The sequence below is a fragment of the Trachypithecus francoisi genome, unplaced genomic scaffold (assembly GCF_009764315.1).
Source record: "Trachypithecus francoisi isolate TF-2019V2 unplaced genomic scaffold, Tfra_2.0 Lachesis_group3, whole genome shotgun sequence".
NCBI classification, from domain to species: domain Eukaryota; kingdom Metazoa; phylum Chordata; class Mammalia; order Primates; family Cercopithecidae; genus Trachypithecus; species Trachypithecus francoisi.
The window spans coordinates 18,469,040-18,482,886 of record NW_022681468.1 but is presented as its reverse complement, the minus strand read 5'-3'; the positions used below and the strand labels follow the sequence as shown (position 1 = coordinate 18,482,886).

Here is a 13,847-nt window from a genome sequence, read left to right as displayed (position 1 = left end):
AAGATTGTGCCATTGCATGCCAGCCTGGGCAACAGAGCGAGACTCCATCTCAAAAAAAAAAAAAAAAAAAAAAAAACAGTGGTTTTAATCAGCTAGCATGAATGTTCTAATTGAAGTGACAGCAGCTAGTTGTAAAAAGTAAACTCATGTATACTAAATGAGGGAAAAGAGAATTTAAAAGATGTAAAATGTATCATTCTCATGTGTCAGATTTGCTTGATGGAAGAACCCTGTCTTAGCTGATTGCCAATGCCTCATTTACTCATTCAACAAAATAAAAGACACCTATTATAACGATGCCAGAAATTGCAGTCGGTCCTAGGGACACTAAGATTAGTGAAGTACAGTGCTTCCCTCAAAAGAGCACAGGTGTAGGGGAAAGGTGGGAGAAAGAACACAGAAGCCAACAAGAACCTTTAAGTGCTGCAGGTATTAAAATAAGGCACAAAAGTTGGGGAGGTGTGCTCTGAAAAGCTTCAGGGTGAAGATAAATTTGAAATGCCAGGAACTCAAAGAGTGAACTATTCTGGAAGTGATCACTACGATTCAAAATCTCATACTTTCTAATTTTATCATATTAACTTTTATATGTTAATATTTGATTTTATTACATAATCTCAGAATGTCATAAAAAGAAAAAATTATGGAAGAAAAAATTTTATCCTTCTCCACTAGATTTATTTTAAATGCATTAAAATAAAATCAACTTAGTAGTGATTCAGTGTTTGTTAAATCTAAAGATTATTAGCATCACAGTAAGGCAACTGTGAAAATTCCCATCCAGTGATAAAGGAAGCCAGGCAGATGCCTCAAGTTTCCATGTGACACTTTGGGCACCATCAGAGCCCTGCCCTTCAGGTGAAGCCACAGATCAGTTTTCCTCTCCTCTCCCTGACCCCCAACTCAGCATGTTGGGAAGGGTTAATATAAGTGGCTTGGGGACGAGAGAGCAACTGCCAAAGGGGAGCCACCCAGCTCAGGGCAATGCATTCTAGAAGTGGGGTTCTGCTCCCCAAGTGATGGGTACTCTCTGAAGTCATAATCACCATGGAGAATTCATGGCTCAAGAGGCAGTAAAGCAAAGGAAGTGAGGGAGGAGATGTCAGTTTAGAGAAAAAGCTCTTCAAAGGCAAAACTAGCTCTCAAGAAGAAATGGTAGGAGTGGTTTAGAAAGCTTGAGTAATGTGTGTGTTGCGATGCTGGCAGTGAGTAGGGGGTGGAGAGAATAAAAGCGTTTAATACAGTAATTAAGAGCCCACGCATAAAGTGGAGGACCCAAGTTATAGTCCTAGTTATGCCAGTTAATAACTGAGGGACCATGGACAAATCACAACTTTTCTAAGCCTCAATTATCACATGTGCAAAGGGGTGGTGATACCTACTGCTGAGAGTGTTATGAATATTACACTAAAAAAATTCACATAAAATGCTCAGCATAGTTTATCTGACTCATGATAAGCACTCAACAAATGGTAGACATGAAGGAACCAAAAAACAAAAGTTATAGAATATGTTTTCCTGCCTTATAAAAACAATATAAGCTTTTGGTTGGACACCATGGCTCACGCCTGTAATCCCATCCCCTTTGGAGGCCAAAGAGGGAGAATCGCTTGAGACCAGGAGTTAGAGACCAGCCTGGGCAACACAGTGAGACCTCATCTCTATAAAATAAAATAACTAATAAATATAAATTTAAAAACAATATAAACTTTTAATTTTCACTACTCTGTACCCAATTTACTCAACTGGGTAAATAGAATCTCAGAGTAAAACTGCAAGTATTTCTATGAAATGAACTTTGGATTTTCCAGATTACAGATTTTAAGGAATTAAAGGCAGGGATTGTACAATATGGACCAACTTACTATCTTTAAGGTACAAATTAGAACACAGAATACTATAAAGGAAATTAAAATCACCTCTACATATGCTTTCCATCTTTCTTCACATTCCAAGATTTCCACAAATGAATAGTATCTTTTTTTATATCAGCAAAAAAACCAACATTATAAAAAATTATTGAAATTTGCTTAGATACTGGTATTTTAGGAATTTTGGTACAAAACTAGAGTCAAAACAAAGATCTTTATTTTTCATAGGCCGGGCACAGTGGGCTCACCCCTGGAATCCCAGCACTCTGGGAGGCAGGCAGATAGCTTGAGCCCAAGAGTTTGAGACTAGCCTGGGCAACATGGCGAAACTGTCTCTACAAAAAACACAAAAATGAGCCAGGCATGGTGGCATTAGCCTGTAGTCCTAGCTACTCAGGAAGCTGGGATGGGAGGATCACTTCAGCCTGGGAGGTCAAGGCTGCAGTGAGTGGTGACTATACCACTGTACTCTAGCCTGGGCAACAGAGTGAGACCTTGTCTCACAGTAAATAAATTAACCAATAAATGGCGCTGGAAACCACAGCTCAAATTAAAAATTCACATCAAAACAAAGAATGGCCTCCATATGGCACAAAAAGGGTCACACATTTTTAAGCATTTTATATAGGCCGTCATTATAGGCATTATATTCTGGAAATTTCGTTTTGAAGAAAGTGGCTTACTGAAAAGGACTCTTGCATTCCAATGGTATTTTTTTTTCTAGGAAAGGAATTATTTCCATTTTTTAATGAGACCTTGGTATAGACTTGTGAACAATTTAACTGCTGTAAGTACTAAAAAAAAATCACCAACAGGAGTCATAGAAAACATACAAAAAGAGGTAAGAAAAATACCTAAATACCACAGGATGCCTTCCATTCTTGTGCTTCACAAAGACACCCTCAAGACACGCTCCAATGGATATGTCACTTCCTTGGCTATCCTAAAAGGAGAAAGCAAAAGAAGAAACACCCAGAAAGCAGATGCAGAGGAACTGCTGCTACAGAGTTCCCTGGACTGGCTTCCCAGATGCAGAAAGTTCAGAAGACCTACAGAGTAACTATGCAGGAAGACAAAAGTCTGAATGAGATCTATGATCTTATAGATATGTATAAAAATTGAAAAAGTTTGGCCCTCCTTAGGAACTCTATTTCAAGACCATTTCAAAGTATGAACCACAAAATGGGAATGCATTTTACCACAAAATTTGGGTCACCAGGACTTCGGCTTTTAAGTTTCCAGAGTTTTGCATGTCCTCAGCCTTTGCACATAAGGACATCCTTGGATTTCCCCACGATTTTCTCAAATTTGTGAGCCTAACTTTAAAGAACCTCAGCCACCGAGCCACAATTACCTTAGCAGGATAGCTCTCTTCTCCATAGCCATCCATTCTCTCTACCTCCTGCATGTACAGCATTTCAGCATCAGGAGCTGCGAGCCCTCTGCAACCCAAAAGAAGCAAGATTGTTCACAAAGCAAGCTTAAAATGGTTTAAAATAAAGCTTTTCTTAAAACCTATGTATCAATTTAGCATAGGACATTACAAACATTTCAAGTTTCTAAGCATCTATAATTGGTTATATCAATATATTGATATTTACTGAAAACCAGTCTGTGTAAAGCACTGTACTGAATGCTGAGGGTATCACATGAGATCCTGCTCTCTATACTTAAGGCAGATGAGTGGGAAGGTAGGGGATAAAAAAACTTCCTAAAAAAATCTTCAGGTGAAATCTTGAACTTTTCTTAAATCACCAAGTAATTGCTTATTATCCCAAATATCAGGGCTGGGCACGGTGACTCGTGCCTGTAACCTCAGCACCTTGGGAAGCCAAGGAGAAAGGACCAGCTGAGGCCAGCAGTGTGAGACCAGCCTGGGCAACATAGTGAGACCTTGTCACTACAAAAAAAAATGTTTAAATTAGCCAGGCATGGTGGTGCAACATCTATAGTCCCAGCTGCTTGGAAGGCTGAGGTGGGAAGACTGCTTGAACCCAGGAGTTCAAGGATGCAGTGAGCTATGATTGCTCCACTGCACGCCAGTCTGGGCAACAAAAAAAAACCCAAAAAAACAAAAACAACAAAATATCAGGCATTACTGAGAATTATGTGCTAAATGTCGAATATAGGGAATAAGGGTATGAGGAGGCTACATGAAAACCCCTTTTCGCTCAGGTGAGTGGAGTGCAGCACTACTAGGATGGCTAGGAAGGCAGCGTGGGTACAGGAGGAGTGCCCAAGTGCATGCAGACTTGCATCTCCAGCCTCATCTTTCGATGCTCCCCTCTGTGCTCAAGGCACCCACACTGCAGCCATCCCAAACCCTGCATCTCTTCAGATAGAGTATGTTCCCTAGCCCCTCTGGGCTTTTGCACATGAGAATCCCTCTTCTTGGTATGCCTGTGACTCACTTGTGGATCTGGCCAATCCCTAATATCCTTCAAGACTCTGTCTATGTATCATTTCCTCTGGGTCGCCTTCTGGGATTCCCCAGTGCCCCAGTTCTGTGCAGTCCCAACACATTCCACCCGTACCCCTCTAACTGCACTCATTATCTTCTTATATATATTATCATTACTATAGTGGTTGTCCTGCCAGCCCTCATATTGCAGGGCTGGGAATGCACACTTAGAAGACAAGAAATTATTCTATTTATCGTTGTGCCATAGCATCCAGCACTCTTACTCTGCCTAATACAGAGTAAGAACACTAAGCTATCTTTTAAAGAAATGCACAAATGAATAAATGGAAGTGACAAAAGGCAGGGCAATGTGTGCCTGAGGGATCAATTAAGCTAGAAAAGAAATGGTTCATGTGGACAGCAGAAGGTAAAGCTGGGAAGGCAGGATTTAACCAATTTATGGGAGGCCTTTAATCCCAGAGTAATGAACTCGGGCTAGCAGGAAGCATGAAAATACCCACAAGCACGTGGAAGGAGAAGGAGAGAGGTAAGAGAAAAGTGATATGCTAGGGAGATTAATCTTTTGTGAGCCACTGTGTGGATTTGAGTGGAGAGAGACTAGAGGCAAAAGGTTATTTTATTTGGAAGGGGATAAGCAATAGGTTCTAACGAAACTGACCTGCTTTCAATTCCCACCTTTACCACATGTAGAGGTAACTAAATCTTTCTCTTTTTTTGGCTCTGTCACCAGGTTGGAGTGCAGTGGCACGATCTCAGCTCATTGCAACCTCTGCCTCCCGGGTTCAAGCAAATCCCCTGCCTCAGCCTTCTGAGTAGCTGAGACTACCAGTGTATGCCACAACATCTGGCTAATATTTTGTATTTTAGTGGAGACAGGGTTTCATCATGTTTGCCAGGATGTTCTCGATCTCCTGACTTCGTGATCTGCCCGCCTCAGCCTCCCAAAGTGCTGGGATTATAGGCATGAGCCACCGCTCCTGGCCAGAGATAACTAAATCTTTTTGAGTTTGGTTTCCCCATCTGTAAGATGGAGATAATAATGTTTATCTTAATGAGTAGTTATAAGAATTTAATGGTAGAGTACAGACAGTCCTCAACTTATGATGGTTCAACTGAGTGACTTTTCAACTTTACAATGGTACAAAGGTGATACAACTTCAGTAGGAATTGTACTTCGAGGACCCATACAACTACTCTGTGTTTTACTTTCAGTACTGTATTCAACAAATTATATGAGATATTCAACATTATAAAATATATTATAGGCTTTGTGTTAGATGATTTTGCCCAACCGTATGCTGATGTAAGTGTTCTGAGAACAGGTAGGGTAGACTAGGCTAAGCTATGATGTTCAGCAGGACTGGTCTATTAAATACATCTTGACTTACAGTATTTTCAACTTACCATGGGTTTATCAGGACTTAACCCCATCCTAAGTCAAGGAGCATCTGTATGTGGAACTGTGTGGTAGTTGGTTTAGAACGAAACCTAGCATTCTCTAGAAGAGTATTTTTTCTTACAGGCAACACAGAGATTCACCATGAAAGAATGTCAATATGTACAAGTATACAAAGGTATGCAGAAGCATAGTTCAGAGTAATAAGCACCACAGCTCTTAGCGTAGCTCCCCAGATGACAGACACAGCTTCCGTAGGTATACAGAGGGAAGTGACCCTGGACTTGCTAAGCTATATCATAAAAGAAAACAAATCATCCTAATTTTACATTAACCTATACAGGATGAGGTTATCAAATAAACCTTTACTATACACAGTAAAAAATGGGCACCCATCAATGACTGGCTGCTTTCAACTTCCTCAGTGTCCTCACTGCTAAAAAAGGACAATAAATGAGTAATATGGGTAAGTGCTTACTTAGAACAGCACATGGCACATAGTGAGTACTATGTAAATGTTGGCTACTTGTAATAGCAGTGGCAGTAATGTTCCAAATTTAGTTGGGCAAATACGTATTAATCATGTAAATTAAATATTTAATTGAATATTTCAAATTCAAGCAGACATTGGTTCTATGCTATTTCGATGTCTTATTTCTTAGAGTTACCTGTATTTCTGATGTAGTAAGGCCACTTTTTGGGTTGCTTCTTCCAATACTTTTTCATCTTGTAACCATCCCTGAAGAAAACACACAGTGATAAGTACGTGACAATTCACCCAAATTTCTTAGAAGGAATCATGGCTGTTGACTGTTAATGACTCTCATCACTATCTGGCAAAATTATGACTATTGTTAATATATGGGAGCTTTGCTTACATAGGTAATCACCTTTCTAAGGAATTAAGTGGCTTCCTCACAGGAGCCAAAAAAAAAACTTGCCCCACCTTCTCAATTCATCCCTGGGAAAGTTTCAGCTGAGTTATTTCAAGTTGGTGACAGTAGTCAGCCAGTCCTGAGACCAGCAAGATAAAAACATCTTATGTGTTCTCTGGCTGGCTGTGTAGACACTCAGAAGAGCATACCACACCTTCCTTAGTTGTTGCAATGCAGTTTCCCTGTCCTTTCCATCAGTAATGACTTTATAAAAGTAGAAGGCAGTGTCTTTGTCATCTACTTTTTAAACTGCTGATGAGAAGTGACATTCATTCCTCAATATAATTTTGTAAGGTTTCAAACCTTCAGTTAAAAGCAAAACCTGTGCATGCTTCCTGAGAAGCTGAAAATGAATCCTTCTTTTTAAACTCACAGTCAAATAGAAAACAAGTATCTCCAGGCACAGTGCAGTCACTATAGACCCTTCAGATTCTGTGGGTTCACAAGGACCAAGATGACGACAACGGAGAAAGCAGTCACACTTGAGATGTTTATAAGAGGGAATTTTTTTTTATAATCCTATTCCTGACAGTAAATCTATCATACGGATTTCATTTCAGGGATTATTAAGGGTATAGGAATGAACTGTTTGTTTTAAAAAGCCCAGCGTCAAAAGAAGTCTTACCACAGGAAACAAGGCAAATTTCTGAAGAAAGTCCTGGGATTCATACTGATCAAAGTCACCAAAATCAGCTATATAGAATGACAAAAACTCATGTTAATTATATTTAAATTTCATTGCAAAATATGCGCAACAAAATTAAACATGCCGTATATATAGATGGTATGCTAATATTTCAGAAGTCAAATTTTTTATAACTATAAAAAGTATATTTTAAAAGTATCTTTTTAAAAATGTTAATTAGGCAGACATGAGTCTTGGCTTGGAAAAATGCCTATGAATTAAATAAAAAAACAAGTTGCAAGCTATATGTAATATGACCTCATTTTTATAGTTTAAATGCAAACAAAACCTACCCTGTAATCATATATGCTTGCTTATGTACAGAAAAATATCAAGGAGAAACCAAATTGTCAACAGTAGTGATGAAATGGACTTAGACCACTTGAATATATTACAGCAAGATATATTTGTTTTGAAATTTTTAATTTTTTAAAAAAATTGACAATTCAGCAAAATGCTTATGAAAAAGTAATTCTTAAAGCCAAAAAGGATACTAAAGAAAATCCAAAGTACCTTGAAAAGGAATGTGGCTCTATGTGCATCAGGCATTTGTTTAAAAATGATGCATGTCTCCATGCCTGCTAATAGCTGAAGGAGTTTTATTAATAATTATTCTGATTAAATTTCACTCCCAAGGCGAAATGCCAGTTATTGTTTGAAATAATGCCCTGTCAGAAACCTTCCCGGCCAGGCACAGTGGCTCACACCTATAATCCCAGCACTTCAGTAAGCCAAGGAGGGAGGATAGCTTGAGCCCAAGAGACAGCAAGACCCTATCTCTACAGAAAAGTTTAAAAATTAGCCAGGATGGTAGCGCACACCTGTCGTCACAGCTACTTGGGAGGCTCAGGTGGGAGGTTCACTTGAGCCCAGTAGGTTGTGGCTGCAGTGCGCCACGATCACATCACTGCACTCGAGCCGAGGCAACAGAGTAAGACTGTCTCCAGAAAAAAGAAAATACACACATACATGTAAATACATGTATATTAGACATGTAAAAAGGAAAAAAATAAACAATTCAAAAATGCTGGTGAAATGCAGAATCTTTATTTATATATGTACATTTTAAAGATAAGGTCTTGCTATGTTGCCCAGGCTGGTCTCGAACTCCTGGACTCAAGCAATCCTCTCATGTTGGCCTCCCAAAGTACTGGGATTAGAGGCGTGAGACACCACACCCAGCCATCTTTATCTATTATGATTGATGATATTACTGCATAATCCAGGACAACCATTTAAGAAACCAAATAAGTGGGAGTGTGGTGAGGGATAAAAGACTACACATGGGGTACAGGGTACACTGTTCAGGTGATGGGTACACCCAAATTTCAGAAATCAACACTAAAGAATTTATTCATGTAACCATGGCCAGGCACAGTGGCTCACACCTGTAATCCCAGCACTTTGGAAGGCTGAGGCAGGTGGATCACCTGAGGTCAGGAGTTTGAGACCAGCCTGGCCAACATGTTGAAACCCCATCTCTACTAAAAATACAAAAATTAGTTGGGTGTGTGGGGTGGCAGGTATCTGCAATGCCATGTACTCAGGAAGCTGAGGCAGGAGAATTGCTTGAACCCAGGAGGCGGAGGCTGCAGTGAACTGAGATCGTGCCACTGCACTCCAGCCTGGTCCATAGAGCGAGACTCCATCTCAAAAAAAAAAGTAACTAAATAAATAAGAACTTATTCATGTAACCAAACATCACCTGTTCCCCAAAAACCTATTGAAATAAGTAAATAAGAAGAAACCACACAAATGAAGTGTACTTAAACTATAAGTGAATATAACCTCATCAAACTCACTGACTGGCATGTCTTTCTTCTTAAAATACGACCTATTAGCAGATAAAGTCTTTGAACTAGATGAATACATAGCATAGTATTAATAAATGTATATGTATATAGTCATATGTCACTTAATGATGGAAATATGTTAAGAAAGGCATCATTAGGAGATGTGCAAACATCAGAGTATACTTACACGAACCTAGGTGGTGTAGCCTACTACACACCTAGGCTATACTGTATAGACTATTGCTCATAGAAGCCTATACAGCATGTTACTGTACTGAATACTGTAGGCAATTGTAACACAATGATATTTGTGTATCTAAACACAGAAAAGGTACACTAAAAATACAGTGTTATAATTTTATGGGACCACTGTCCTATATGAGGTCTTTTGTTGACCGAAACGTCATTTGGCATGTGATTGAATATATGTGTGTGTATACTTCTATTTATTGTATTGTTTGCTCTGTTGACATATAACATGATTAACTTCCAGAAGTCTCACATTTCATTGAGGTATTCCAAGTTCATTTTTTCCCAAAAGGAAGCCCCTTAGATAACAGAATATTTCGCTAATATATGAATACTACTAAAGATGTATATAGACAGTTAACTTAAAAATCCCTTGCTATTTTGTTGCAACACATTTTAATCTGATAGAACTATTTCATTATGAATTGATCTTATTTACCTTGAACAGCTAAGCCTGCTAGCTGAATTGCTTGTTCTAAGGTACAAGGAATATTTCCTTCCAAGATATCTTTCTTCAGTTGCAGATAATACTGATACCTATAAAAAAATGTCAGTTTTATAAGGTCAATGTCAATATTATCTCATTGAGACACAATGCATTTAACCATAATTTGGTAGAGAAGCATAAACCAGCAAAACAAAACCTTAATCCCACTTTTTTTTTTTTTTTTTTTTTTTTTTAAGATAGGGTCTCCCTCTGTTGCCCAGGCTCAAGTGCAGTGGCATGATCACTGCTCACTGTAGCCTCGACCTCCCTAAGCTTAGGTGATCCTCGCACCTCAGCTTCCTGAGTAGCTGGGACTACAGGTGCACACCACTATGCCTGGCAAATTTTTCTATTTTTTGTAGAGATGGAGTTTCACCATGTTGCCCAGGCTAGTCTCAAACTCCTGGGCTCAAGTAATCCTAGTGCTTGGATTCAAAATGCTGGGACTACAGACATGAACCACCATGCACAGCCCCTAGATGGTTTCAAACAAGCATGACAAAGTCCTCAACCATATGACACTTACACATACACTTTAATCAATCTAATGAGTTACTTATCCCAGATTATAGTTATTTCAAAACTAAAACGATCCTATAAGACAATTAGTCATCTGCTCCATGCCCTGTAAAACAGTCCCTACAATTTCTTTTTAGTTGGAGAAATGGAAAGCCAGTGGCCAATCTTTACTTTAAAAACTGACTAGTAGGCCGGGCGCGGTGGCTCAAGCCTGTAATCCCAGCACTTTGGGAGGCCGAGACGGGCGGATCACGAGGTCAGGAGATCGAGACCATCCTGGCTAATATGGTGAAACCCCGTCTCTACTAAAAAATACAAAAAAACTAGCCGGGTGAGGTGGCGGGCGCCTGTAGTCCCAGCTACTCGGGAGGCTGAGGCAGGAGAATGGCGTAAACCCGGGAGGCGGAGCTTACAGTGAGCTGAGATCCGGCCACTGCACTCCAGCCTGGGCGACAGAGCCAGACTCCGTCTCAAAAAAAAAAAAAAAAAAAAAAACTGACTAGTAACTTGGTAATATAAGACTTTGCTTACCTTGTTTGGTGGAAGTTCCCTAGCACTGGAAAGTAAAGCCAGAGAAAAATGGTTTCTGATATTTCAGACCAGGCTGATATTAAAATATTTCTGATGAAATCCCTCAAAACAGCTGTTAAGATGCTTTCTTAATATCTGGTAATGTGGGTTTACTTCTGTTTACCACCCTGTTTGTACTTTCAATATATAGGGCATCAGTTACCAGAACAAGGTTTAGAGTCAAGCAGACCTGAACTCTCCAAATTAGTATTCTGCATGAACTTGGGCAAGTCATAATCTGTGAATTCAAATTCTATCACCAGTAAAATGAGGGTACCATCACCCCTTCACAGGACTGAACATATTCCAATAATAATATATGTAAACAACTAAGAGCATAGCCGGCAAACAGCAGCTGTATCAATCACATACTTGAAGCCACTCACTTCTCCATTTTGATAAAACTCGAGGGTGAAGATTTACTACTTCCTTTTATTTATTTGCTCAACAGGTAATTACTAGGGTCTACTATATGTTAAGCATTATTCTAGATGCTGGGGATACAGTGCTAAATGGAGATCACAGACACTCTGCCAGAGCAGTCTACGGAGCCATCTGGAATCCAAAATGTCCTCCATATTTGGTGCCTGTGAAGTGCAACCCAGTTACAGTTCATGTTTGAATTCCTCTGAGAGCCCACTCCTTTAATCATTTCATATGAGTCTTTATCATCTTATTTCAGCCACAGACATGTAAACTTCTGTTCTTTATTACCGAAGAACCTGACCAAAACACCATCCATTCAAGTAAGAAGAATTTGGATCCACCTTTTCCCCTTCCACCTGCTAACAGCCAAACCCATGGATTTCCCTCCATTAGCTAATGGGATGCTGGCAGTTGTGGGATCCATCAGACAGAAAAACTTGAGATTTTCTATAAAGCAGCTCTTTTCAAAAGCTTATCTGAGGAAGATTGTGTTTAGGGAAGTCTGTCTATTGAACATGCTATTCACAGATTCCATTCTAAATATTCTAGGCCTTTTCCTTAAATCAAAAACACTAGAAAGGGCCAGGCGCGGCGGCTCACACCTATAATCCCAGCACTTTGGGAGGCCAAGGCGGGCGGATCACTTGAGGTCAGGAGTTGGAGACCAGGCTGGCCAACATGGTGAAACCCCATCTCTAGTAAAACTACAAAAATTAGCCAGGCATGGTGGCACACACCTGTAGTCCCAGCTACTTGGGAGGCTGAGGCAGGAGAATCACTTGAATCTAGGAAGCGGAGGTTGCAGTGAGCTGAGATGGTGCCATTGCACTCCAGCCTGGGCATCACAGAGAGACTCCGTCTCAAAACAAAAAACAAAAAACATGAAAAGCAATATACTCGAACCCAATTAATGTAGCCTTCCACAGCCTTACATTGTACTGTTGTGAGAATTGATTCTTCCATATTTGCTTTAACTTATTCATTTCTGATTCAATGTCTTACATAAAATCACACCTGAAAGTTTCTGTTTAAATGATATACCAGGAAAATGTGTCATGCTTGCAAAGAGGTATGCTTCTCTGTGTTACATAATGAATGATGGAACTCAGATTTCTTCTTTTGCTTTGGCAGCCATTAAGCTCACAGCTAAAATCCAGGCATAGTCACAATCATTATTATCCCTCTTAATTGCTTTCTCCACTATTTAATAATAGCTACCTTTAAGTGATGAAGAGCTGGAGCTCAGAGATTAAGCAACATGCTCAAATGCATAGAGCTAGACTGAGATGGAGTTTGAATCCCCAGGTCCGAATGACCCAAAGGTCTTGTTCTTAACCACGACAAATCTATAGTTATAGATGTTTCTAGTATTTTTATTCATTTAGTATTTTACACGACAGTCCACAAAACACAATGGTTGAGAGCAAGGACTCAGGAGCCAGCCTGCTTCAGTCCCAATTCCAGTACATACTAGCAGTGTGACCTTGGGCAAGGTGTTCAACCCTTCTGTGTCTTGGTTTCCTCATCTACAAAATAGAGATAATAGCACCTACGTCATAGGATTTGTTATGAGAATTAAATTAATAAAGTACTTGGGACAGTGTTTAATATACAGTAAAAAACATAAGCGGTTATTATATGTTATTGTATTATCCCTCAAATCCTTTAATGGAAGCAACTAGGGATGGATGGAGGGATGGAGGGATGGATGGATGGATGGATGGATACACAGACAGATAGTTTGTTTTTTTTTTTTTGAGACAGGGTCTTGCTCTATAGTCCAGACTGGAGTGCAGTGGCATAATCATGGCTCACTACAGCGTCAACCTCCTGGACTCAAGTGATCCTCAAGCCTCAGCCTCCTGAGTAGCTGGGACCACAGGTATACACCACCACACCTGGCTAAATTGTTGTTAATTTTTTAAAGAAACAGGGTCTCTCTATGTCGCCCGGGCTGGTCTCAAACTCCTGAGCTCAAGCGATCCTCCCACCTCGGCCATCCAAAGTGCCTGGATTACAGGCATGAGCCACTACACCCAGCCATAAATATGTTTTTCTTAAAGAAGTATTTACTGTAGGAGCAGATGGCCAAGAAATTTCACTTCAGTGGCATTATCACTCTTTGCTAAAATTTCTATATATTGGTGGGGCTGAAGATGGCTTATAAATATGTTATTTCAATATTTTTGCAGGCCGGGTACGGTGGCTCATGCCTGTAATCCTAGCACTTTGGGAGACTGAGGCGGGTGGATCATGAGGTCAGGAGATTGAGACCATCATAGCCAACATGGTGAAACCCCATCTCTACTAAAAATACAAAAATTAGTCGGGCATGGTGGTGAGCACCTGCAATCCCAGCTATTTCAGAGGCTGAGGCAGGAGAATCGCTTGAACCCGGGAGTCGGATGTTGCAGTGAGCCAAGATCGCGCCACTGCACTCCAGCCTGGCAACTCAGCAACAAGAAGAATGAAATAATATGAAAAAAACAAAGCA

The 13,847-nt window shown here is 40.0% G+C and overlaps 1 protein-coding gene across 3 annotated transcripts in view; it reads right to left on the bottom strand.

Annotated features, from left to right (window-relative positions):
* PTPN21 (protein tyrosine phosphatase non-receptor type 21) overlaps positions 1-13,847 on the bottom strand; it is a 90,742-nt gene that overhangs the window by 33,088 nt on the left and 43,807 nt on the right. For all 3 annotated transcript variants that reach the window (XM_033191679.1, XM_033191677.1, XM_033191678.1), the window contains 5 exons: positions 9,791-9,888; positions 7,250-7,317; positions 6,358-6,428; positions 3,226-3,313; positions 2,726-2,814 (listed from right to left, as the gene is read on the bottom strand). In XM_033191679.1, the coding sequence (XP_033047570.1) occupies positions 2,726-2,814; positions 3,226-3,313; positions 6,358-6,428; positions 7,250-7,317; positions 9,791-9,888 (414 nt within the window). The remainder of the gene's footprint in view (positions 1-2,725; positions 2,815-3,225; positions 3,314-6,357; positions 6,429-7,249; positions 7,318-9,790; positions 9,889-13,847) is intronic.